The sequence below is a fragment of the Physeter macrocephalus genome, chromosome 6 (genome assembly GCF_002837175.3).
Source record: "Physeter macrocephalus isolate SW-GA chromosome 6, ASM283717v5, whole genome shotgun sequence".
Taxonomy (NCBI): domain Eukaryota; kingdom Metazoa; phylum Chordata; class Mammalia; order Artiodactyla; family Physeteridae; genus Physeter; species Physeter macrocephalus.
This window is the reverse complement of record NC_041219.1, coordinates 78,477,340-78,505,169: the sequence shown is the minus strand read 5'-3', so window position 1 is coordinate 78,505,169 and position 27,830 is coordinate 78,477,340. Positions and strand designations below refer to the sequence as shown.

Below are 27,830 nucleotides of genomic sequence, written 5' to 3'. Positions count from 1 at the left end.
CGTTGCGGAGCACAGGCTCCGGACGCGCAGGCCCAGCGGCCACGGCTCACGGGCCCAGCCGCTCCGCGGCATGTGGGATCTTCCCAGACCAGGGCTCAAACCTGTGTCCCCTGCATTGGCAGGCAGATTCTCAACCCCTGCGCCACCAGGGAAGCCCCCTAATTTACTTTTAATATCAGTGAACAAGTGATGATGAGAAAGCTATTTAAGTAGGTAACCAATGGACAGCCTTTCTTATGGGATGCATTCTACTTTAATTCAAATTGAAAGTTAAAGTTTGGGTATATTAATGCATCTAGTATGACTCAGTCTGTAGTATTTTTTTAAATATCTTTGTTGATTAAGCATTAAAAAGTATAATTCAAGATACATATCAAAATTCATTATATCACTAAGCTCACTCATTAGTTTGCTCTTTCTACCTTGTTCAAGTATAAGTTTCCTATAACCTTCAAGAAATTAAGTTCTGAGTAGATTCAAGTATCGTTGATTGTTAGATTAAGCTATAAATTCCCTTAGGAGAATTAAATACCTGAACAGAATCTTAATCAGGCTAGATCTGCCAACCAGGATGTTCTTTGGAAAGAGGTCAAGATGTAAAAAAAGATTAAAATTGTCCACTAAGCATTCTAGCAGAAATGCTGATTATGCATTACTCTTCCTTCCACCAAGTCCGCACAGGGAGCAAAATCTGAGCTTCGGGTAGGAGAAAAAGTTTGAAACTGAATCAAGCTATTTTTAGTCCAAGAATCAATGTGTACAAAATGGATTGTGCACAGATCTTTATTTTTATGTACCAAGAGGTAGAAAGCTGGTGTTTGACCCTAATTCACAAGATAGGAAAGAGAAGGGAGGAAGGGGAGGTAGAAGGAGGAAAGAAGGAAGGGCAGGAGTAAGGGAGAGAGGAAAGGAAAGAAATACATATATATTATATATATATATTCCATATATATAAAATCCATATGTATAATCCATATATATATGATATATGCGCCAAGTATATACCACACATTTTAAAAAGTAGGCTGCATTTTGCTGCTTATTTTTAAATGATGAATGATAACTAATAAAAATTACCTTAAAAAAAAAAGTAAAGAAACTACACATGAATACTTTAAAAACAGATTTTTATATTTTAACCTATGTCAGCTCCAGAACTGCCATTTCTGCATCCTGCCCCAAGCAAAGCTCTCTCACCATTTCTAACTTTAGCTTGACCTTCCCTGCAGTTTCCCGTTTAATTCTCCATTTGGCACTAGTTTAGTGACTGGCTATTTCACAGGAAGTTGATGCAACTGTCATATCAGGCCAGAAGTTTATGCCCCTTCTCATTGTCTAAGGCAGAGTCACAAATGAAAATGGTACTATTTTGAAGCTGTGTCCAAATGCTGTCCAACATCTGGATATTGGAAACATTTATGTATGCTTTCATTTTTGAAGTTTTCCCCAGAATGTTTGGGATTATGGAGATGCAGGTCCTTATTGCCTGCCCAAAATAAGCTCAAAAAGGCTAAAGATAATTTTGACTAAGATCAACTGACGTTGTTTTGAGAGCTATTCAAAAGCTGTTGTATTATTTCTCATTGACAAATAACAACCACCCAACTTTCCAAATCATGGGGAAAAAAGTACTTCTAACCCTTAAAAAGAGAAATTAAATGTACACACTCCTTACAACAAGGCATGCATTTTAATCAATATTCACTGACTCTAGGAGCATATGGGATTATAGCAGGCATGGTGATTTTACAGATTTGTATAATGTACTCCTCGATTAATGGAAAACTGATTCTCCCTTGGGGACACTGTTTCCCCTGCAACTCTCTCAAGTACGGGCCTGGAGGTGAGATGGGTGCCCCTCTTGCTCCGCATGGCTACTTTCAGAGCATTCACCCTCTTCTTCCTCCACCCTTAAAATTCCTCTGCTTTAAATCTCATGTCATCATGAGATTTTTTTTTTAAGTTAGTAAATGTACATTAAAACAAAACAAATTAACAGTAACTTCCTCGGGGGACAAGGTAGCAGCAGGGTAGGCGTAGACACTGCATACTACCCACTCAGCACTGTTACTGTCACTTAGTAAACACCAACTCATTCCCCCTTATTTCTCTAAGACTTCAGCTCCTGGTTCACTGCCAATATCTCCAGAACTCCTGGTCTCAATTTCTGGCACTCTTAATACGCACAAAGGTGATCTCAATTCCTGGAATTCCTCCTCTTGAGGGACCTTCTCCTGCTTCAGCCGCTCATTCCTATGATCATACCTTAGTGACTCACTCTTCTAAGTGATTATCTCACCACTTCTCTCTCCTCAAACCCCCAACACCTCCCCCATCTTCCCTGTCAGCTGCTGGCCTTGCTTCCTTCAGCGAGAAAATTGAAGCAACCTGAAGAGGACTTGCAAAGACTCTCGGCATGCACATCTGCCAGCGTACCACATCTGCATCCACAAACTCCACTTTTCCTGGGTATCTACCGTAGAGAAATGAACACTTACGTTCACATAAAAATATAAATGTACATGAATGTATATAGCAGCTCTATTTGTAACTGCCAAAATGTGAAAATAACCCAAATGTTCTTCAATAGGTGAATTGATTAAAAAAAAAAACCCAAACTGTAGTATATCCATACAGTGGTATTTGACAATAAAAAGGAAGAAACAACTGACGTGCAACAACTTAGATGAATCTCAGAGGCATTATGCTGAGGGAATGGACCCACTCTCAAAGGTTAAATACTGTATGGTTCCATTTACAGGACATTCCTGAAAAGACGCAACTATAGTGATAGAAACCAGATGACTGATTATCAGAGACTGGGGTGGGGAAGGGTATGAAAGGAGTAGCACAGGGGGAGGTTTTGGGGATGATGAAATTTCTGCATCATAATTGTGGTTACATGAATCTCTATTTGTTAAAATTTGCAGAACTATACGCACATACATTAAAAAAATTCTATGAGCCTGTAATTTTAAACTAATCCTACAAACAAACCCATTAATGTAAATTATTTTTCCCAAAGGCACAATCAAATCACAGTCATTCAAAGGTGAATTGTTTGTATATTGTTAAACTGCTTTCAAATTCCTTTATGATGTTAATAGAGATGTCTGTTTCCTGCAGCTCAGCAAGTGTTGGAAAGAACTTTTCGACAAAAAAGCTCTCTCCAGTGGAATCAATAAACAAATAAGCAGGCACTAACATGGTTAAGAGCAGGGACTCTGGAGTCAGATTGCCTGGTTTAGGACACCAGCCTGACTGCTTGCTGGATGATAAGCTCTCATAAATGTTAGCTATGATATTACTGTTATTTAAACCAATTAAAAAGACTGATAATTCTTCACTGTTTGACACTTTGCATCATTCCAGGGAGGTGTGAGGTCCATTCCCAACAAGTAGAAACTGGGACACGCCAGGGAAATAACTTTCCAGCTATAGCCAAGCCATGCCTTTACAGAACAGGAAAATCATCGTTCAGTTGGAAGTGTCAATTTCATTCAGCTATGTGTAAACACAGCTCTCAATGACCAATCATTCAACCAGAAACCTCAGAGACTATAAGAAAAGCTTTGTTATTATTGGATGACTTAATTAAATAGTTTAACCTCTCCCCATCAGTCAGCACATTCGATGTTGTATTGAGAAATAATGCAGTGACCCTTTGGAGAACCAGCCAGGTACGAAAGGCTATTTACACTGATAGTAAGAACACCCAGAAGCTCTCCTCTTTCAACCTACTGGCTTTTAAACATGTGTTGTTTCTTCTTTTGGTGTCAGGGTGTCAGCCATTACTTCTTTTTTATTTTTTTAAATTAATTAATTAATTTATTTATTTATGGCTGTGTTGTGTCTTCGTTTCTATGCGAGGGCTTTCTCCAGTTGCGGCGAGCGGGGGCCTCTCACCGTCCCGGCCTCTCCCGTTGCGGAGCACAGGCTCCAGGCGCGCAGGCTCAGTAGTTGTGGCGCACGGGCTTAGTTGCTCCGCGGCATGTGGGATCTTCCCAGACCAGGGCTCGAACCCCTGTCCCCTGCATTGGCAGGCAGATTCCCAACCACTGCGCCACCAGGGAAGCCCCAGCCATTACTTCTTGCTCCTGTCAGAAGGTGCTGGGGCCTTCTGACAGTAGACCCCAATACATCTTTCTAAATTTATCGTTTTTGTCTTGCTGTGTATGAATAAGTCCGATTATAAACTTTGAAACAATAACACTAACATAGTCCTCTACTTCTTGTAAAGCACTTTCATGAAAAATATTTTCTCCTCATAAAAATCATGAGGAGTAGGAGAGGTGTTATTATAATGTTTATATGGAAAATGAGAAGTTTAATCACAGAACTAGTAAAATGGTCAAGTTAGGACCTGAACTCAGATTTCCTGATTTCTAATTATTTCTAATTCCACACTATTACCAAATCACCTATTTATGCAGTAGAAGCAATTTGATTTTTAAAGAGTGGCTGAGGACTCTCCTTAAATAAAGTGAATATGTGCTGGTGGCTGAGGTCCATGGCATCTAATCTGACTGTTTAGATGTTTTTTCCTTAGTCACAGCAGGTACCACCTATCTGTAGTTTTAATGAGAGACTAAGATGAGTGTAATTTACTGTACGAAATGTTACATGTTATCTTAGTCCATTTGAGCTGCTATAACAATAACACCATAGGCTGGATGGCTTAAACAGACATTTATTTCTCATAGCTCTGGAGACTAGGAAGTCTAAGATCGAGGAACTGGCAGATTCAGTGTCAGGTGAAGGCCCACTTCCTGGTTCATAGATGGCCATCTTCTTGCTGCGTCTTCACATAGTGGAAGGGGTAAGGGAGCTCTCTGCCGTGTCTTTTATAGGGTCTCATTCATGAGGGCTCCACTCTCATGACCTAATCACCCCCAAAGGCCCCACCTCCAAACACCATCATTTTGGGGATTAGGTTTCAACATATGAATGTTGGGGGACACAAACATTCAATCTATAGTATATGTTGTCTAAAACACAGCTCACTATCTCCACAGATACTAAAGAGTAGAAGGAAATAGTTTCTGAACACATTTAGTTGTTTTAACATTGAAAACAACCACTCCTTGTTGACTTTTTGTTCACTGATGCCTCCAAGCACCCAAGCATCTGGCTCATAGCAAGCACTGAAGAGACCTCTGTTGAATGAATGAATGAATGTATGACTGCAAAGTGGAAAACCCAAAAAGGTGAAAACCCTAAGATGAGAAACTCAAACCCTTCATCCAACAGTTCACATTTTCAAAAATTTCCAATGGGGTAAAGACAGTCAATAGTCTGTTTTTAAAAAGCAGACATTTTTAAGAGACACTGGATCTCAGTCTAAGAAGGTAATAAACAGGATGCTGAGGCATCCTGAAACCATGTCACATGAGGAAGTGCTAATTGATCTAGATATGTTTCATCTGAAAAAGAGAAGAGACGATAGTTCTTTCCAAATATTTGAAGCTGTTGGGCATGGGCTAAAATTGTTAAGTGGAATAGAAAACTAAAAAAATGTATTCTCTGTAGATCCAGAGGCTAGGAATATGGCCAGTTGGTGAAAATTACAGGGAGTCAATTTTCACTGAACAAAAAAGGGCAGTTTAACAATTAGACCTGCCAAGCAACAGGATGGGCAGCCTTGGGAGGGAGCTGGAAGACAAGGAATGAACAGTAATTTAACATCTCCTTTGTGCACGGCATTTGACGTAGGACCCGTACATTAGTATTACCATCTCCATGTCGGAAGTGAGGAAAGTGACACTTACAAAACAAAAGTAACTTGCCCAATATCACACAGTTGGTAAGTGGCACAGGTGGAATTCAAACCAGAGGTAGCTAACTCCTACAGTATGTTATTTCTGTTCAGTTCAACTCAACAAACATTCTTTTTTTTTTTTTTTTTTTTTTTGTGGTATGAGGGCCTCCCTCTGTCGTGGCCTCTCCTGTTGCGGAGCACAGGCTCCGGACGCGCAGGCTCAGCGGCCATGGCTCACGAGCCCAGCCGCTCCGCGGCATGTGGGATCCTCCCAGACCGGGGCGCGAACCCGGTTCCCCTGCATCGGCAGGCGGACGCGCAACCACTGCGCCACCAGGGAAGCCCCAACAAACATTCTTTTTTTAATGTCTGCTTTTGACCAGGCACTGTGCTGAGTCCTGGGGATACCAAGATAAATGACAAACAAAAGACGGTCCCTTCCTTGGAAGGACTCATAGTTTACCATCTCCGTAGTGATGGCAGTGTCTGGGTAAAGGCTACATGACCATTCCAGGTTACTGAAGAAAGAATTATTGATCTGGGAGTACGCGTTACCAAATAATCACTAGGTGCCTTCATGGCCTAAAAGTTTACAGATGTGGCTATAATCGATTCCTGAAAATTGAGCTGGTGTATTATAAAGTTTGGTTGTATATTCCAATGAGGGAAAAAAATGGAGCTTCAAATGTGATAAAGATCATGTGGATTAAGGAGCTTTTGAAATAGAAAATGGCCATATCTTAATAAAATGTTACCAACAAGTTAGAAATGTAGCTATTGTACTAAAGCTTCATATATTGTGCCAGAAATTTCATTAACTTGAGGAAAGATTCAGAAGAGGGAGCCATGTGCTCTTGGTAGCTACAGTGACATGGCTGTACAGTGAAGTTCAGGATATCTTCTAGTATTTTAGACCTATAGGTTGAGATAAAAAAATGAAATTCAAACTTGTTTACTCAATATTTGCTTAGGCACTACAGTAATCGATCTTCTCTCATTCAGCTCTCACCAAAATGATGCTGGTCAAGGTCACCCAAGGATTCCCCCCTTCCCATCCCCTGCCTGTTACTAGACCTGTAGGATTAACACCTAACTTGTTTAAGATTAACTCCGATTTGGTTCTTTGATTGGGTGACACTTTTTCTTTATACTCCCTGTACTTAAAAATCTTATTTAAAGCAGTTTACCATTAGGAACACATATACAATAAGGCTGATGAAAATGTTTAAAAATGAGAATTATATGAAAAATCTAAGTTAGGTTTTACAGTGACACATAGTGCTGGAGGTTTTTAACAACCAAAGCAATAACAAAAACATACTATAATTCCTACCACCTGATTCATATCTCAACGGAAAGAATTTTCAAGGCAATAAATTCAAAGAGGTATTTACCTAATGTTTCTTTAACCTAAGAATATGGATCTACATAATAAATGATATCTTCAACAATAGCTCTATGGAGGATGCAGAAAGTTATTCATGATAACAGTTTATGTTTATTGTGTATTTACTATATACTAAACTAATCTTTGACAAATACCATGAGTATAATTCTAAAACTTTTAGCAGAGCTGAGACTAGAATATTGACTTTCTAATACCTAATTCAGAAATGTTTCCATTTTTTCCACTATACTGCCCTATACACACCATATATGGAAAAGAATTTGGCTGTGGAATTAAATACACACACACACACAGGTGCGCGCGTGTGTGCAAATATGAGTGTAAAGCTTCCATAACACACACAGCACATATACACACGCGGGCACCTTTGCCAGTACCAATGATCCTACTGAAATTAGAGATTGGGCCTTTTAGTAAATAAAAATAATTCCATTAATTAAATTATTAAATTCACACAGGGACTTCCCTGGCGGTCCAGTGGTTAAGACTCCGCACTTCCAATGCAGGGGGCACAGGTCGATTCCTGGTCAGGGGAAGCAAGATCCCATATGCCATGGGGCGCAGCCAAAAAGAAAAAAAAATTCACACAGCATCTGTCAAGCTGATGATTTACTACGCTTTTTATTGGTTATACTTGTCTATTTCTCATGGTCCATCAGGTCATGATTTTTCTGTTTCATCATCTCTCTTCCAGTCACTATGCACCAATCAATACCCAGAATACAAAAAGACAAATAAAACTAAGCCTACAATAAAAACAAATCTGGGATTTGAACTTAACACCGGCCATCAAAAGTCTGTATCAACATACCAAGAAATAGAATTTATTCCTTTTCTCCTTTTACAAATGTCCTCAGCCCTACATGCTAATAATAATTTTATTAGTTACATTAAAGCAAGGTCTGCATGAAAAACAGCAGGGCTCTGGGATGTAGTGATACCACTCACTAGCTTTCAGTCCATCAGAAAGAATATTAACAGATCAATTGTTGGCACACTTAGAAGACCAGGAAACTGACCACCCGTTTGTTTTTTTTCTTTTAGTTATTGACAAACCCAAATGGCTAAACTGCCTTGAGCTGTTTTAGATTAAAAAAAGTACATAAATTTGAACGTAACAAGTTATTCTCTTACGACAAATCAACCACTGAAAATGCATAGAAATCAAAGGATTATAACCAAGTGATCATTCAGCAATTCCCCAAATTGTGAGCCTTATGATACTCCCATGCCCAGCTTTAAGCCAGGCAAAGAAGTTTAAATTAGTGGTTCTTAAAGTGTGGTCTCTACCTGCTGTGAACTTGTTAGAAATGCATATTCTTGGGTTCCACCTAGTACACTGAATCAGAATTTTAGGGGGTGGAGCCCAAGACTAGTGTTTTGATGAGCTCTCTAGGCGATTCTGGTGCTCACTAAAATTTCAGAACTGATCTGAATGAAGGGCTTCTCAGCATTTTGTTTCCTTTGCGGCCTCAGTTTATTCCTAACTTGCATCCTCATTCTTAATAATCAACTCCTGCTGTTTATCATAAATCTACTCGCTGGAAACTGCACTCAAGCATGGCTCCATCAATCTCCACTGTCTTGCCCCAAGAGGAAAGCACCTGTGGTACCCTCTCCTCAACCTTTGCTGTTCTTTCCTCAGCTGCAACTGCCGCGCACAGTGGGGTTGTGTAGCTTTCAGAGGATCCATCCAGTTGGTAATCAAAACTGCTTGACTCATTGACTGCAGTCCTTATACACAGACCACCTGCATGTGGGTGCCCATGGCCCTCAGGTTGCCCATATCACAGCCTCTCTGCCAACTTGCCACGTGAACCTGCTGCCCATGGTTGCTGAGGTCTCTGCCTGTGGATGTTCTGGGGTTTGCTTAATCCAAGAAGGTGGCCTATGGCACTATATGACCTTGAGTTCACTTGGAGGAGGAGGTCTGGTACTCCAAAGGATAAGCAAGTGATGGTGAAGACCCAGCACATACAGATGCATCAAATGAAGAACCGGAGATGGGCTTTGTTTTTTAACAATCATTTGCAGTGGAGGGAAATGAGGCAGGGTATCCTGAAAACTCTCATGTTCTTTTTGGTACCCAACACTATATTCCCCTTGGTTGGCTCCTTTCTTTGTCTCCAGAGTCATATTTCTATATCTGGGGTATGTGCAAAGACAACGAACTAGGTAAAGCAGAAACCTTACTGTCAATATTCACTGAGTTCATTGTAATATGGACACAGGCAAATGTAAATTATTGATTAAATTCCAGTAAATTGTGGACAACTTATATGTTATAATAATGAAACTTTATTTCTAATATGGCACTAATGTCAAGAGAAAGGTATCAGTGGATTACTTTGGTTATATTTCACAATATCAAACAATTTTTTCATCTGACCTTTTTCCATTATCAAAATGCTCAGTTAGGGACTTCCCTGGTGGCACAGTGGTTAAGAGTCCATCTGCCAATGCAGGGGACATAGGTTCGATCCCTGGTCTGGGAAGATCCCACATGCCGCGGAGCAACTAAGCCCATGCGCCACAACTAATGAGCCTGCGCTCTAGAGCCCGCGAGCCACAACTACTGAGCCCATGAGCCACAATTACTGAAGCCCGCGTGCCTAGAGCCCATGCTCCGCAACAAGACAAGCCACCACAATGAGAAGCCCGCGCACCACAACGAAGAGTAGCCCCCACTCGCTGCAACTAGAGAAAGCCCGCGTGCGGCAACAAGACCCAACGCAGCCAAAAATAAATTAAAACAAAAAAACGCTCTGTTAATGAGCCCACTTGGTAGTGGACCCGGTATTTGTTTGTCAACCTCCACTGCACTGGTGTAGGAATTAGAGGAAATCTGCACCTCTTCTATGGCTTTCTTAATCAAAAAATGAAGTGAACGACTTAATATGAAGTTTTCAAAAATGCTCTTAAAAGGGTTTGGTGGATGAAGCTGCTTTTGGCTATTTCTGTCCCCAACATTACCTCCTTCCCCCAGGACAGAATGACTCTGCCACTCTGAAACCATCTGGCATGTGACACTGCTACGTGAAAAGCTGAAGGGAAAGAGTGAGTCCAGGGAGGGCCCGGGGACTGAAGAAGGCTTCTAACCTGATTCATACCAGCTAAATTTGCTGCTTGTCTACAGCCAGAAAAAGAGTTTATGGTTCTGCATCACCAGACCCCAAGACCCCTCAGAACACTCCCCCAGGATCTCTCTCCCCACTGAGGAGAGTCCTGTGCTAACACCACATTCATTTTGAATTAGTGCTGACACCGAGCATAACAGCCAACCGTTCCTCTCCACATTGTATTGAAACAGGTAAAGGGGAGGAAGTGACCTTAGGGTCACTTGGAGGAGGAGGTCTGGTACTCCAAAGGATAAGCAAGTGATGCCTAACACCTCTGCAGAAATAGCAAAGCCAATTCCCAAGTATTCGATAAATAAATACTTTAATCCTTTACGAACAATAAGAGAGAGAAAAGCTCATCTCAGAACAAGCTGTCATTTCACTAAAAAAGCAGAAAAATTGCTAGCATCGGCATCAAGTGCTTCTTGTTTAATACAGCTCCTCTGATTAGAGAAAAAGTTTTATTCCTCTCTCCTAGGAAGAATTTCATCTTACTTCTCTCTCCCACAGCTCTCTCACAGGGAATATGTTTGTTGTTTGTTTACCTCCTTCAGATCCTGCACGACGGCTGTGAGCCTCTCATTTTCTGCCTGCACGTTGGCGACCACAGCCCGGCTCTGTTTCAGTTCGTTCTGCATCTCCAAGATCTTCCCTAGATAGTAAGCTTCCTTCGATGCTGACTCCTGCAGAAGCGTTTCCTCCCGAGTCTCTCCATCCTCAGCAACCTTACGGTGGATGGAGAAGGACTGCCCAAATGCCTGCAGAGGATTTGGAAAGAAAAAGAGCACACAGTGAAATGCACCACTGCACTATTCAACAGACTTGGGAACATGATTTGTTTTACTTTGTGTAAAAGAAAAGGTATTCTGCAAGACTTCCAGAAGCAAAAAATACATAGTTCATCTAACAGGCTAGCAGCTCTCATTGACACTTGAAATAATTCAAATTCAATTAAGGAGAAAGAAAAATTTTAAGTAGTTTGCTAAAATATATATATATATATATAACAGGTTAAAACTTGAAAAACATTGCTGCTTGTTTTATGTTACCATTTTTTAGACAAATCTTTTTAAGGAATTGACAGTTCAGTGCTAATGAGCCCTTCAAAATTCATATTCTCATTTTCATTCCAGAAAAGATCCCCAAAAAAATTTTCAAGAAAGAAAATAATAGTTTCATTAGCTTTCTAATACATTAGTGGTAAGAATATACCAAATTATGAACAATACCCTTAAGAGAGAAAAATCACCAAACAGCTTTCAAACTGTCTGGTACCACAAAAAGACATTCAAATGCAACCAATGTATAAGAAAACATATCTGTGGAAAAAGAAATACAGAAAAATAAGCCAGAAAGTAATGAAATTGGTAAGCTACAAGGGGTGAGTGGGAATGGGGTAGAAAGAATGAGAGAATGAAATGCTATACAAGGGATCACATTTCATAGGAGTCACACTTTTCTGAGAATGCCTTTTCATATCGCTCTGACTCTTAAAACTACAGTAAGGTTTCACATACCTCCCCAATAAATAATAATGAAAATCAGCCTCTATGTGTCCAGGTACCCAAATGGAACACAAGTAGTAACAAATGAACCCAACTGTACTGCAAATGAAGAACAGGACCACACTGAAAGGTTGAGAAGAAAAGATCTAACCTGATTTAGGAAATCAGTATTTTTGCTATACACAGTAAAGCTAAAAACAAAAAGAACTGTACCCAAACACTATAGTATAGTTAGTAAATTTGTTTCTCACAGGGATTATGGAATCACAATTCTGAAACATCTTTACATGTATACTAGGGCTGAGGAAATAAGTAAATATATTATGGATAATGAAAGACAGGTTTCTCCCTGTTGGAGAAAGGCATTACAAATAAGGAAAGGGAGAAGTCTAGAAAGAAACTAGTGGTACTGGGTTGTAATTAGAATTATCAGGATCATCTTTAATAGGGAGATAGACAGGTCAATAGATGGAGAGAGAAAGGTGCTTGTGTGTGTGTGTGTGTGTGTGTGTATACAGATTTCCTAGCTCTGTCAGCAAACCCTGCAGTCAAATTTTGTTTCTAAATATCAATCTCCAATTAAAAGAACTAGGGCTCTTTGAAGAAATGATGGAGTCTCTCACTGGAGCAAAACGAACTTGATGCATCATGTGGTGCCAAAGAGTAGGTAACAAAATGCTTTTGAAAAAATGATGTGGGGCTTCCCTGGTGGCACAGTGGTTGGGAGTCCGCCTGCCGATGCAGGGGACACGGGTTTGTGCCCCGGTCCGGGAAGATCCCACATGCCGTGGAGTGGCTGGGCCCATGCGCCATGGCTGCTGAGCCTGGGCGTCTGGAGCCTGTGCTCCGCAACGGGAGAGGCCACAGCGGTGAGAGGTCTGCGTACCGGAAAAAAAAAACAAAAAATGATGTGGATATGTCAAAGGACACAAGAGCCTACATGAAGGGGCTCCCAAGGGCCAAATCTGGGATAATTTGGGGGAACAAAATAGTTATAGTAATGAATTATAATCCATAGAATAAAAATAAATATTCATGAGCCCACATTGATATAATAACTGAATAAATAAGAGAAGGAATAGCTCTTCTTTACAGTAGGATTCAAATCATTTAATTCTAATAGAAATCAAATACATCAGCATTACTTGACATCAGCATATTACTTGGCAAACACCAAGTAACAATAGTTGCAGGTAAAGATTATCAGTGGAATATAAAATAATAGGCAAAAACTATGATGAGAAACAGGATATTTGCATAGTCTTAAAGCATGTCCTCCCAAGATATTTACTAATTCCAATGGGAAAAATAGTAACTGTGCAGTGCAGTACCCTGGCAGACCTTAACTAAGTGACCAAAAGTTAGCTCAGCAGCAAGCAACAAGACATACTAACATCGTGTACCCTCTGATATAACACACTGAGGGGAGAACAGCGTCACTTCTGTGGTATTTCTGTCAAAAATGAGTAAGCCAATTCTTACTATAAGAAAACATCAAGCAAACCCAAACGGGAACATTCTACAAAATTATTGGCCAGGACTCTTCAAAAGTATTAAGGTCAGGAGAAATAGAGGAAGACTCCTCCAGACTAGATGAGACTAAGAAAATATGACAGTTAAATGCAGAATGGGATCCTGGATTGGATCCTGACCTGAAAAAAAGACTTTAGTAGGACAATTGGCAAAACTGAAATACATTCTTTTTTTTTTTTTTTTTTAAGCAGAGGTCTTCTTAGAAGCCCATAATTTATGTATTTATGGCTGTGTTGGGTCTTCGTTTCTGTGCGAGGGCTTTCTCTAGTTGTGGCATATCGCTCCCTGCATTGGAAGGCGAAGTCTTAACCACGGGACCGCCAGGGAAGTCCCGAAATACATTCTTTATATTGGATAATAATATTGTAGCAATGTCAGTTTCTGGTTTCCATAACTGTACTATGGTTATGTAAGATGTTAACATCTGGGGGCTTCCCTGGTGGCACAGTGGTTGAGAGTCTGCCTGCCGATGCAGGGGACACGGGTTCGTGCCCTGGTCTGGGGGGCTCCCACATGCCGCGCAGCGGCTGGGCCCGTGAGCCATGGTCGCTGACCCTGCGCGTCCGGAGCCTGTGCTCCGCAACCGGAGAGGTCACAACGGTGAGAGCCCCGCGTACCGCAAAAAAAAAAAAAAAAAAAAGATGTTAACATCTGGGGAAGCTGTGTAAAGGGTACATGAAATTCAGTGTAGTATTTTTGCAACTTTTTCTATGTCTAGAGTTATTTCAAAATAAAAAGTTAGGTAAATAAATGTACTCTTTGCCCTAAAGGATTTGATAGATTTGATAAAATACTGGCACATACAGTTATAAAGAACATGTGTACTTGAACACCAAAGGGTCACTATTCAATTAGAAGTGCTATGGCTTTATGACGTGATATACATCTTTAAATTTTAAGTGTCATAAAATGATGCTTCTGGACTATGTACAGGTCCTAAAGAAACAAGGCTGGATTAACCTCTGAAACTCAGTTTCACACTTGTTACAAACTTGAAGGCAGAAAAGGTTTGTGTTAATCATTAAAAGGGACATCATAAAGTTAGGAGGAAAACAAAAAAAGTTAGGAGGAGACAGCATGATTTAGTGATTTTAAAGACAATCTGGTATTCATCTCCAAATTATACTACAGAAACAGAAAATTAAAAAATTAATAACCTGCAAGCCTGTGTCTCAGTAAACTATCTTTCTCAGAATCTCTACATGGATCAAAATCAACAGATGATTCCTAAATGTCAACTGAGAAAGAAAGATTTCAGTATTGATGTTCATCTATGCAGAGCAGAATACTCTTGGGGATTGGCTTGCTCAGCCTCAGGACAGAAGGAAATTCTTATTTGAGAAGCCAAGCTTCTACATGTGATAATAAGCATATAGATTTATGAACAGATGAAAAATTGTCTTTGGAAGTGATGTTTACCTTGCTTTTCTATCAGTGATGATCAGCTTCTGTGAGGTCAATTCTGAATTCATTACCCATTAAAAAAATCTTTGGAGGGGAGACATCTGGCAGCACATCTCCCCATGGTGACCTGGTTACGTCTTCAGGAGACCCTCACACTGGCAAAGGAACCCTGACTATCATACTTAAGTATCAGTAAAATTTCAAATTAGTATGAACTGTGTGTCAAGCACATCAACTTCCTTCTTTTTCACAACTACTTTCCCACATCTATGTAACAGAAAACTTTCGCAGGGTCATTTTCTTAACTCTGCCTGAGTAAGATTAACAGACTTAGGCAACCTATGGTTCTCACATTATTCTCAGCACACAGGCAATGCTCTCTTGGTGGCTAAAACAACCCCTAATGTCTTAATAGCAAGTGAATTTATCTTTCTACCCTTGATGTAAAGTTTTAAGAATTGCACCCTGGATCCGGCACCAAAGGAAACAAAAAGTTTCAGACATATACACAGAACAGATCTTCAAGGTAGAGTCAAGAATTGAAATTGAAAATATAAACATTTTGATGAATCCTTAATTCATATTTATTGCAGCTCAGAAAGCTTAACTGAACATAGGGGTTTCCAAAGTTAGTCATTATTTTTATGAGGAACATGGCCCTTCACTGGACCTGATTTGAAAGTATGCAAGGTTATCCAAGGACTTTTACCATGGCGCTTTTTTTTTTTTTTACTTGAAATAGAAAAATAATACCAATCCAGCACAGGCTACAGATGCCCCATGATCTGCATTTGCAAATCCGCTGAGAACTAACACTACAGAAAATATCTGCATTTTAGAAAGGGAGGGTGAAGGAGAAAACACTCCTACTTGACCCAGTTCCTAATTGTTGGTAACTGGAATTGGGCATGACAGCCAACTGATAACTGTCATTTGGCTAATTGTTGAAGCTGATTTACCAGACCTGTCTGGCTCTGCCGGGTACCTCCCCCCTCCACCACCATTCCAAGCATCTCCTAACAAAGCGGGACCCAAGAGACGAGAAACAATCTTTTTCAAGGCTACTGAAGCTGCACACTTGGCAGAAATCACAAAACTAGCTTTGCTGTCTATTTATAGGCAAACCTAGGGCAGTCATGCTTCTAGTTATATTTTGTTCAGATAGCAAGTTCCTTTTAGGCACTGCAATCATTTCATGAATAATTTTTATCTGAAATTAATTGAGGTAAACTGACATTTCTATACAATTTTAGAATGTATTATGATTTCTATCATGTGTGTAGCTATAATTGCACAATTATCACCTTTAATATATTCCATCACAATGTATCACAGTTGCTTTCAGTTACATGCCAGTGTAAAGTCCATTTGGCTAGATAATAAGTACCTTGCTTTCTCATTCTACTCACAGGACTTCTTAATCCCAAGAAAACTGATATTTTTTTTACCTTCATGTTCAGGACAATACGTTAACTGTTAAGTGGAATTTTCATGCTTATTATCCTTCACAATATGAAAGACAAAAGTTTGGCTAGTATATTTCATAATATATATATAATATATAATATATTATTTGATATAATAATATATAATTTGATATAATATCAAATTATCTTTAAAATATGATCCTTGATTACAGAATCTTCATTCTTTCATCTTAAAAATTGTGACAGAACAGTATACTAGGTCACTCGAGGACATTAGACAAAATATTCTTATTTGAAATACTAAAATTTATTCATTCGTTTGTTCATTCACTCAGTAAGTATTTACAGAGAACTGTAACAGGCACTGCTTAAGACACTGAGGATTTAGCAATATTCTAGAAAAAAATCTCTGCCTTTGGGAGCATTCTAGTGGAACATAAATCAATAAGTATGTAGCATAATGTTGGAAAAGTTCTAAAAAGAAAATGAAATCCAGAGTAAGAGTATAAAACAGCACTGCCCAATAGAACTTTCTGCAATGATATATCTGTATTGTCCAGTATGGTAACCACTGCCCAGGTGTGGCTAATGAGCTCTTGAAATGTGGCAATATGGCCAAAGAATTAAATTTTTAATTTTATGTAATCTAATCAATGTTAATTGTCACATATGGCTAGTGGCCTCCATGTTGGACAGCGCAGGGATAGTCAGGCAGGTGGGGAAAGAGGGAGCCTCACTTAGAGAGGACGATCAGAGAAGGGGGTGACCTTTGAGTAGAGACCCGAACAAAGGAGGGGGTGAGCCAGAACCTGGCCTTTCCCCAGAGGAGCAAAGCTAAACTGAAGTGTTGCTAAGCAAGAATTACAGCATAGCCACGGCGTGTCTTTAAAGACTTATCTGAGGCGGTTCCTTAAAGTCTCCACGACAGCACTAAGAGCTGAATGCTCCAGGGAATATTTAGACATAATTTAACTTGGAGGAAGGAAAGGGTTGTCAAATGGCCTATCACTAAAACCCATCCTCCCCAAGGAACTACTTTATCTTCTTTGAACATATAATAAAAATCATTTGACCAACTGTATTTCTCTGTTGCCTCAGCTGCCAGGAAATTCAGCGTTAAATGCTCTGTAGCAATGAACTAAAATACCTTAAGTTTCTGGTATAACTATCTCCTGTTTTCTCTACACTCTTTTGAGGTGTATTTACCCCCACTGTATTGGTTTCTTTTATTTTAATCTGCTTCAAATACTTTTGGAGTAGAAAGGATATAAGTTATAATCCCATCAATGGTTTAAATGATGTTTAATTACCATTTGTTGTAAATTAAGTCTTAAGGAAAGTCCAAGTTAAAGAATGAAGTTTGAGAGTTTAAGAGGACTAAAAGCTCTACTAAGGATTCATTCTTACTCTGAGGAAAACAATGAGCCCATAAAGCACACACACACAAAAAATAGGAATAAACTAGCTAAACTTGTTTGAACTGGCTAAGAAACATTTCCCAAGCCACTATATTCCAGCAGCAAAGTGTCTTAGAGGGTACGGTACAATTAGAAAAGAAGGGATCACTGTAAGTGAGACAATCCAAAAGTAACCAGCTGGGAGAAATCCGTTTCCATGGCTCACATGGCTCAAACCTTATTAGGAGCCATAAGGTTTCCCTGACAGAATGAAGCCTGATCCTTGAAAGGCACAGGTACTCATAAGAGGCAAAAGAGGTTAAAGACATGGGCTCCTGAGCTGGACCAACTCTGCCACTTACTCATTGTATGACAATGAAGTTACTTAACATTCTGTGCCTCAGTGTTCTCATCTGTAAAATGGGGATAAAAATTTCTATCTGATAGTGTTGTTTTGAGGATTAGAGAAAATCTGTGTATCACTTGGAGCAGTTCTTGGTGCAAATACAGTAATTCCACTGTAAGTACTGGCTGTTAATTGTAGGAAAAAGATGAGCTTTGGAATCAAATGTATTTGGGTTTAAATCTGCCTCCTCTGCAATCTTTGGCAAGGTTTTGAATTTCTATGTCTCAGTTACCAAATGTGGAAAATGCATAATAATGTCTACCTTAAAAAAGTAAAAACAGACTAGGTCTAAAAGGTAAGGATATCAGATAAGAGGTATAAATAAAATCCACAGTAAATGCTTATTAATATCAGTCTCCACCCTCTCTCCCCACCCAACACTGACAGGCTGCTGTGTCCCGGTGTGAAGGTTCTCCCAGGCCTGTGCATGACTCAGCAGGCCGTTCACCTCTCCACGGAGAGCAGCTCCCCACACATTTCTGAAATACTGAACCTCTTACCAGAAAGGGAACTCTGATGTATCTTTTTTCTTACTAAGCCATTAAAAATGTAAAAAGACAAAACACAGAAATTTCTCAAGGCACAGGCCCTAAGGTTGATTTTATCAAAGAATTCCATTTTATCTTCTCTTAGTGAGAACTTTCAACTCTTTCTTAACTTCCCCCATTTTTTTTCTGGCTTTTTAAACCTCACTCCTACCCAGTTATACATTCCATCCATCTGGGAAACACAGGTTATTTCATTACCAATTTTTGATTCTGATTTTTCATTCTGTAAACCATTTTTCATTTATCACAAAAATTAAAAACATGCATTTTTAACTTGATGTGACTGACCATAGGTTTTTTTAAACATCTACCACATAACTGATTTAATCATCATATTACAGGGCTACAAGGCATCATTCTAATAAATAACATACCATATTTTCTATACTTCTTAACTAAATATTCTATGATAGTTTGGTTTAATGCCCCTGATTTTTCCAAATTAAATACCTAATAGCCTATCATTCAAATATATATTTACTTAAAGCCTGGATTTTTTTCTGTCCTTGATGGTTCATAATTGGTACCTTCTGTCTTGCTTAACAAACTCCTTTTTCAACTGTTCAGAGATTTTTCTAAATTTTGTTGCTATATATTGAATATACACAAGAGAAAATTTATAACAAAATATAAGCACAAAAAATAACATCAAAATGAATTTCTGTAGTTTAAGAAATAGACCATGACCCATTAGCCTCAAAAGCTTCTGTCTACCCATCCTATCTCCCTCGCTGCACCCCAACCCCTCCCCAAGTATTTACCATTTTCCTGCTTTTCTTTATAGTTTACCATATATGTATGAATTTGTAAATAACATATTATTTAATATGGTTTGTTCTTAAAATTTGTATAATGGAATCATTCCATAGGCATTCTTTTGCAATTTGCTTTTTAAACTCAACTTTAAATTCCTACAATTTATCCAATTTGATTAGTGTAGCTATCGTTCATCTATTTTCATTGTTATAAAGTAGTCTTCTGAATAAATATATACCCCATTTTAATAATCCATTCTCCTAACAATGGATGATTGGATCCACGGCATCCAGTTTTTTGCACATCTCCCTGGCTAGTACTTCTCAAAATACATTTTGTGAAGTAACAGTTTTATGTCCAATCCTTGGTGGACTAACACTTTTGCAAAATACAATAAAAATGGGTTACTGTAAGCATACGTCTACAACATGACACAGCCATTTCATTCCATATAGATTTGTACACAAATGTTCACAGCTTTATTTGTAATAGTAAAAACTGAAAACAACTGAAATGTCCATCAACAGGTGAATGGATAAAAGAATGTGGTATATTCATACAATGGAATACTACTCAGAAATAAAAAGGAATCTACTACTGATACATGCAACATGGTTGAATCGTAAAATAATTATGCTGAGCAAAATAAGTCAGACAAGAGTAAGAGTACATACTGTAAGATTCCATTTATGTGAAATTCTAGACAATGTAAACTTATCTACAGTGACAGAAAGCAGATGAGTGGTTACTCTGGAGAGGGTGTGTGTGTGTGTGTGTGTGTGTCTGTGTGTGTGTCTGTGTGTGTGTCTGTGTAGGTGGGGAGCTTGAGGAAGCAGTATAGAGGCGAAAAAGGAAGGATCATGATGGGGCACAAAAACATTTTAGGCACTGATGGATAAGTTCATTATTTTGGTCATGATAATAATTTCACAAATTATGCTTATGTCAAAATTCATCAAACTGTACACTTTAAATATGTGCAGTTTGTTGTATGCCAATTATACTTTAATAAAACCATGTAAATAGTAAATTACTAGAAAAATATTAGAAGAAAAGCACAAAATATAAGCCCCAATGATTTTTAAAGACTTTTTTTAGAGCAGTTTTAGGTACACAGCAAAATTGAGAGGAAAGTACAGAGATTTCCCATATACTCCCTGCCCACACACATGCATAGCCTCCCCCACCAGAGAGGTACTTTTGCTACAATTGATGAACTTACATTGACACATCATAATCACTCAGACTCCATTTTACATCAGGTTTCATTCTTGGTGTGGTACATTCTGTGGATTTGGACATAGCCATAATGACATGTATCTACCATTATAGTATCATATGGAGCAGTTTCACTGCCCTAAAAACTCTCTGTGCTCTACCTATTCATTCCCACCCTCCAATCCCCTGCCAACTACTGACTTTTTCATGGTCTCCAGAACTTTGCCTCTTCCAAAATGTCATATAGTTGGAATCATACAGTATGGAGCCTTCTCAGATTGGCTTCTTTCATTTAGTAATATGCATTTAAGCTTCCTCCATGTCTCTTCTTGGCTTGATCTCTCACTTACTTTTAGCACTGAATAATATTCCATTGTCTGGATGTACCACAGTTTAGTTGTCCATTCACCTTACTGAAGGACGTCCTTGGTTGCTTCCAAGTTTTGGCAGTTATGAACAAAGCTGCTATAAACATCCGTGTGCAGGTTTTTGTGTGGATATAAGTTTTCAACTCCTTTGGGTAAATGCCAAGGATCATGATTAATGGATCATATGGTAAGAGTATGTTTAGTTTTGTAAGACACCACCAAACTGTCTTCCAAAATAGCTGTAGCATTTCGCATTCCCACCAGCAATGAATGAGATTCATGTGGCTCCATATCCTCACCAGAATCCAATTATCCAATTTTTTATTATTAGATTTAACAGACAGAAAATTATATTTCAATAAATTTAACCAGAACAAACAACATGGGGTAAAAAAAGATTACAAAAACTGTACCATTATTCCCTGAACATGTGATTAATATAAACTACATCTTGACGAAGACCTGTAGAAAATAATGTGCAAACCAGCGCTCGTCCCCGAGTACACTTTTTTTTTTTTTTTTTTTGCGGTACGCGGGCCTCTCACTGTTGTGGCCTCTCCCGTTGCGGAGCACAGGCTCCGGACGCGCAGGCTCAGCGGCCATGGCTCACGGGCCCAGCCGCTCCGCGGCATGTGGGATCCTCCCGGACTGGGGCACGAACCCGCGTCCCCTGCATCGGCAGGCGGACTCTCAACCACTGCGCCACCAGGGAAGCCCTCCAGATACACTTTGAATAGCACTATCCTCAGTCACATGTGTAAGTTTCCCTAGCAGTGCTTCTCAGCTCTAGGGGCCATTAGAATCACCTGGGAAGTTTTTAAAAACAAAGACACACAGACTCCAACTCCAAATATTCCGAGTTAACTAATTTGGGACAGAGTCAAACATTCTTGGTTCAAGATCCACTTGATGTCTCAAAACTTTTTTAATGGCACTCCTAGGCCAAAAGAAATAGCAAACAATTCCATTTTCTAAATAGTTAGTTCCAAACAACTTACTAAGTCTTTATGTCCAAATGACGTACTAGCTGTCTGAAAAACTAACGTGCAAAAATTGAAAGAAAAAATATTTTAATTTCATTCTTAAATAACCACAATTACTTACGAATGGGATAGGTGCACCTTTAGGCTCTGTACAACTTCTCAAACACTGCCATTTTCATTTCCTTTTCCACATTAATTTTCCTATCGTTTCCTATCTGCTTTTTATTAGAGCAACCGCTGAAAAATCTAGCTTTGCAAAATACTGCATAATAGAAAAGAATGGCGCAAGTCTAACAAGGAAACTGTGAACTGAACTATCTTGAGTCAGTAGTTCACACAGCGTCCAGCAGATGCCAAGTATCATAGTGTTTTCTCGAACATGCAAAACACCCCACGGTCCTCTGGGGGTTTGTGGTGGCGCCCCTGAGCACCTACGCTTACAATTTGGTAACCACACGTCTGGGATAAGGCCTATTTCTGACATGCTCATTTTTAGATTCTAACATAAGGAAGGGTTGAGAACCACTGCCCTAAGGTGTGGGCCAGGAGCTGAATGACTTAGGCTATAGATCACACACAGCTTCAACACTTCCTGACAAGACTGCAGGGTTCTCCAAAGCGGCTGCCCCCATTCACACCGCCACCAACAGTGTCTAAGAGTTCCTGTTGTTCCACATTCTTACTTGACTTTTTGACTTTAAAGTTTTTCCCACTCTGGGGAGCGGGAAATAGTATCCTCTGGTGGTTTTAATTTGCATTTTCCTGATTACTAATGAAGCTAAGCATTTTCATATTCTTATTGACCATTCACATTTCCATTTCTGTGTAATTTCTGTTAAAGGCTTTTTTCATTTTTCTACAGAGTGCTTTTTACCCCCTTTAATAATTTGTCAGCTATACGTATGGCAAATATCTCCCCCTAGTATTTATGCCTTGATTTTTCACTCATTTTACAGTATCTTTTGATGAAGTGGGGTCTCACTGTCTGAAGGATGGTTTCCTGTTTCCTTATTATTTGTCAGTTATATGTATGCCAAATACTTTCTCCCACTTCATGGCTTCTGCCTCTCCCAACTCTTTTAGTGATGTCTTTTGATGAAGTAATGTCCTTGATTTTAAGGTAGTCCAATGACCAATCTCTTGTTTTCTGGCTACCACTTTTTGTGTCTCATTTAATACCCCTCTCTCCTCTAAGGTCGTAAAACTATTCTATATTTTCCCCAAAAGTTTAAAAATTTTGCCTTTCATGTTTATGTCTCTTAATCCACCTGAAATTGACTTCTGTGTATGAAATGAAGTCCAGATCTACTTTAATTATTTTCTATATGAATAATCAATTTCCCTGGCACCATTTAATGAACTGCCCCTCCTTTACATTGATGTCAAGTGCCAAGTTAGCCATAAATCATACTGACATAACTGTGCCTGTTTCTAGGCTATCCCGTAATGCTCCATTGATATTCGTAAGGTATTGAGGTGAGGAGCAGTCCCCTGAGAAAGAAGGGGTACCTTGCATCAACTAAACCTTATTCATTAAGTTATTTAAACCTTGAAATATCTGCATCAAACTGGATGCTGCTTCTAAAGTACACTAACTGCAATCTATTAAATGAAAACACCATACTTCCTAGAAAAGGAGCATATCCATACTGATTTTGGAATTTAGTCAGTGAATACATAAAACCTAGGGTTTTTTTCCTTTTTGTAAGTAATATATGTGATTATTAAAGAAAATATAGTTAATGAAAAAAGCAGAAAAAGAAAAAAAATTACCCACTGCACCCCACCTCCACAATGTACGCAAGTTCAGGACGTCCAAATCTTTGCCCACCATTGCCTACCAGGCCCTTGAGGTCCTGAACACTTGTTCTGACTCATCAGGGTTTGGGCCTCAAGCTAGGATCTGGTCTTCTACCCTCGTGAATTTGGCTCCACCAAAAGGACTGCTTTTGCCCAGGCTGGCAGCCACCCATGTTCCCTCTCCCTTGGCCCTCCTGGTGTTCCTAGTTTTTCTTTCTGTTGCTAGAGTGAGACATACCCTAAGAAATCTTGGGATCAAAAGTGTGGGACAGGACTTCTCTGGTGGCACAGTGGTTAAGAATCCACCTGCTAATGCAGTGGACACGGGTTCGAGCCCTGGTCCAGGAACATCCCACATGCGTGGAGCAACTAAGCCCGTGCGCCATAACTACTGAGCCTATGCTCTAGAGCCCGTGAGCCACAGCTACTCAGCCTGTGTGCCACAACTACTGAAGCGCGTGCGCCTAGAGCCTGTACTCCGCAACAAGAGAAGCCACTGCATGAGAAGGCCACACACCGCAACAAAGAGTAGCCCCCACTCCCCACAACTAGAGAAAGCCCGCACACAGCAACGAAGACCCAACACAGCCAAAAATAAATAAATAAATAAATAAATAAATTTATTTTTTTTTAAAAAGTGTGGGACAGCCACTGTCCCCCAACTGTTGTTTTTGGTCAATCTTACTTCTAATCATTCATCTCAGCCTGTTTTGGATAGGTTAGAAGGTAGTCTCTTATTACAACAGCCAGCAAGCAAACTACAGAGACATTAAAATCAGCAAAAGGAAAAATATATGTGCTCAGTAAGTGATCTCAAAAGAGACTGCCAAGCAGAACATGTCTGTCCAGAAGCAAAACTCAAATGCACACATTTTATAAGTATAATAACCACAAAGAAATTCTTCAACATTTCTTATAGATTCTGGGTTTTTGAACAAAACATGTATAAAATATAGGTAAATTGTTTCTCTGCGTCTTGTCCAATGACTGTTTTTGCATTAAAATGTAGATAAAAGGCAATTACTTCTTAAGTCATCATAAATTATATTCTGGGTTCACAAGTATAACAACAATAAATTTCACATTCCTTTTCCCAATTAAAAATCAAACCTGGGGCTTCCCTGGTGGTGCAGTGGTTGAGACTCCGCCTGCCGATGCAGGGGACACGGGTTCGTGCCCCAGTCCGGAAGATCCCACGTGCCGCGGAGCTGCTGGGCCCGTGAGCCGTGGCCGCTGAGCCTGTGCGTCCGGAGCCTGTGCTCCGCAAGTACCACAAAAAAAAAAAAAAAAAAAAAAAAAAAAAAAAATCAAACCTATCTCCAGAGGAAATAAAATTTTTTTTCTAACTTTCCCTCCCTTTCTTCCTTTCCACCAGCCTTCCTTCCAACAAACATTCATTGAGTGTCTATGCATTTAGGTACCAAATCTCTGGAATGTCAAGACCTCATTATACTGTATGAAGAAATCTGGTGGTTTTATTTTTATGCAAGTCTATCCCTTTAAAAGGTGACTTGTGAAGGCATTCTTACAATTCATCTCAAGAAAATGAACTGAAATCAGCTCAGGCAGTGACCTCACTACAATTCCCCTAGATAAGAGGGATCCCCAGGAAATTATTCCAGTTCAGGGCTCAGAAAAGGAAAGCTTTGTTTCAGAAGAAAGAACTGTAGAAAGAAGATTTTCATTCAGGGAAAGGGTTATTTCACACTATTTCAGGAGAATAAATATAGTAGGCTTTTTGAAACCTAAAGAAGAAGGTAATGAGGGAACATTTCTGATCTTGCAAAAAGGAGTATTGATCTGGAGTTATCAATATGACCTGGATTTTCTTAAAACTTAGTTGTGACTAGGATGGAAGAGAAAAGATCAAGTGACTTTTATTTCTAATCAAGTAAGAAAAGAAAAACGTTTCTTGGACATGTTTCCTTTTTTTTTTTTTTTTGCGGTACGCGGGCCTCTCACTGTTGTGGCCTCTCCCGTTGCGGAGCACAGGCTCGGGACGCGCAGGCTCAGTGACCATGGCTCACGAGCCCAGCCGCTCCGCGGCATGCGGAATCCTCCCGGACCGGGGCACGAACCCATGTCCCCTGCATCAGCAGGCGGACTCTCAACCACTGCGCCACCACGGAAGCCCGGACATGTTTCCTTTGCTCTGTACGTGGACACAGTTCTTACTGGTTACCAAAGTGAATGAAACATATGTTTTGAATGTGTCTTCTCCCCATGTAAAGCAACGTGATCTTTCACTTGAATTTTAAAAAATTGCCTCAGCCTATTAAAGACTCAAATATAAGCCATGACACCATAAAACTCCGAGAAGAGGACACATAGGCAAAACATTCTCTGACATAAATCGTATCAATGTTTTCTTAGGTCAAACTCCTAAGGCAGTAGAAATAAAAGCAAAAATAACAAATGGGACCTAATCCAACTTATAAGCTTTTGCACAGTAAAGGAAACCATAAACAAAGTGAAAAGTCAGCCTACAGACTGGGAGAAAACAGTTGCCAAGAATGCGACCGACGGATGTCGAAAACAAGATGGCGGAGTAGAAGGACGTGCTCTCACTCCCTCTTGCAAGAACACCAGAATCACAACTAGCTGCTGGACAATCATCGACAGGAAGACACTGGAACTCACCAAAAAAGATACCCCACATCCAAAGACAAAGGAGAAGCCACAATGAGATGGCAGGAGGGGTGCAATCACAGTAAAATCAAATCCCATAACTGGTGGATGTGTGACTCAGACTGGCGAACACTTATACCACAGAAGTCCACCCACTGGAGTGGAGGTTCTGAGCCCCACGCCAGGCTTCCCAACCTGGGGGTCCGGAAACGGGAAGAGGAATTCCTAGAGAATCAGACTTTGAAGCCTAGTGGGAATTGATTGCAGGACTTCGACAGGACTGGGGGAAACAGAGACTCCACCTTGGAGGGCACATGCAAAGGAGTGAGCGCATCGGGACAAAGGGGAAGGAGCAGTGACCCCGGGGGAGACTGAACCAGACCTACCTGCTACTGTTGGAGGGTCCCCTGCAGAGGCGGGGGGTGGCTGTGGCTTACCATGAGGAAAAGGACACTGGCAGCAGAAGTTGTGGGAAATACTCCTTGGCGTGAGCCCTCCCAGTGTCTGTCATTAGCCCCACCAAAGAGCCCAGGTAGTCTCCAGGGTTGGGTTGCCTCAGGCCAAATAACCAACAGGGAGGGAACCCAGCCCCACCCATCAACAGTCAAGTGGATTAAAGTTTTACTGAGCTCTGCCCACCAGAGCAACAGTCAGCTCTACCCACCACCAGTCCCTCCCATCAAGCCTCTTAGGTAGCCTCAACGACCAGAGGGCAGACAGCAGAAGCAAGAAGAACTACAGTCCTGCAGCCTGTGGAACAAAAACCACATTCACAGAAAGATAGACAAGATGAAAAGGCAGAGGGCTATATACCAGGTGAAGGAACAAGATAAAACTCCAGAAAAACAACTAAATGAAGTGGAGATAGGCAACCTTCCAGAAAAAGAATTCAGAATAATGATAGTGAAGATGATCCAGGACCTCGGAAAAAGAATGGAGGCAAAGATGGAGAAGATGCAAGAAATGTCTAACAAAGACTAGCAGAATTAAAGAACAAACGAACAGAGATGAATAATACAATAACTGAAATGAAAACATTCGAATAATGGGGGTCCCAGAAGGAGAAGAGAGAGAGAAAGGACCCGAGAAAATATTTGAAGAGATTATAATCGAAAAATTTCCATAACATGGGAAAGGAAATAGCCACCCAAGTCCACGAAGCACAGCGAGTCCCATACAGGATAAACCCAAGGAGAAACACACCGAGACACATAGTAATCAAACTGGCAAAAATTAAAGACAAAGAAAAATTATTGAAAGCAGCAAGGGAAAAACAACAAATAACATACAAGGGAACTCCCATAACGTTAACAGCTGATTTCTCAGCAGAAATTCTACAAGCCAGAAGGGAGAGGCATGATATACTTCAAGTGATGCAAAGGAAGAACCTACAACCAAGATTACTCTACCTGGCAAGGATCTCATTCAGATTCAATGGGGAAATCAAAAGCTTTACAGAAAAGCAAAAGCTAAGAGAATTCAGCACCACCAAACCAGCTCTACAACAAATGCTAAAGGAACTTCTCTAAGTGGAAACACAAGAGAAGAAAAGGACCTACAAAAACAAACCCA

General features: G+C 39.9%; 1 protein-coding gene across 14 annotated transcripts in view; it reads right to left on the bottom strand.

Moving 5' to 3' along the window:
- The window catches only part of BICD1 (BICD cargo adaptor 1), a 238,519-nt gene that overhangs the window by 132,669 nt on the left and 78,020 nt on the right, over positions 1-27,830 (bottom strand). For all 14 annotated transcript variants that reach the window (XR_003680299.2, XR_008617681.1, XM_055085551.1 and 11 more), the window contains exon 2: positions 10,831-11,043. Coding sequence is in view for 12 of the 14 variants with exons in the window: in XM_055085551.1 (XP_054941526.1) it covers positions 10,831-11,043 (213 nt within the window). In the remaining 2 variants the exon portion in view is untranslated. The remainder of the gene's footprint in view (positions 1-10,830; positions 11,044-27,830) is intronic.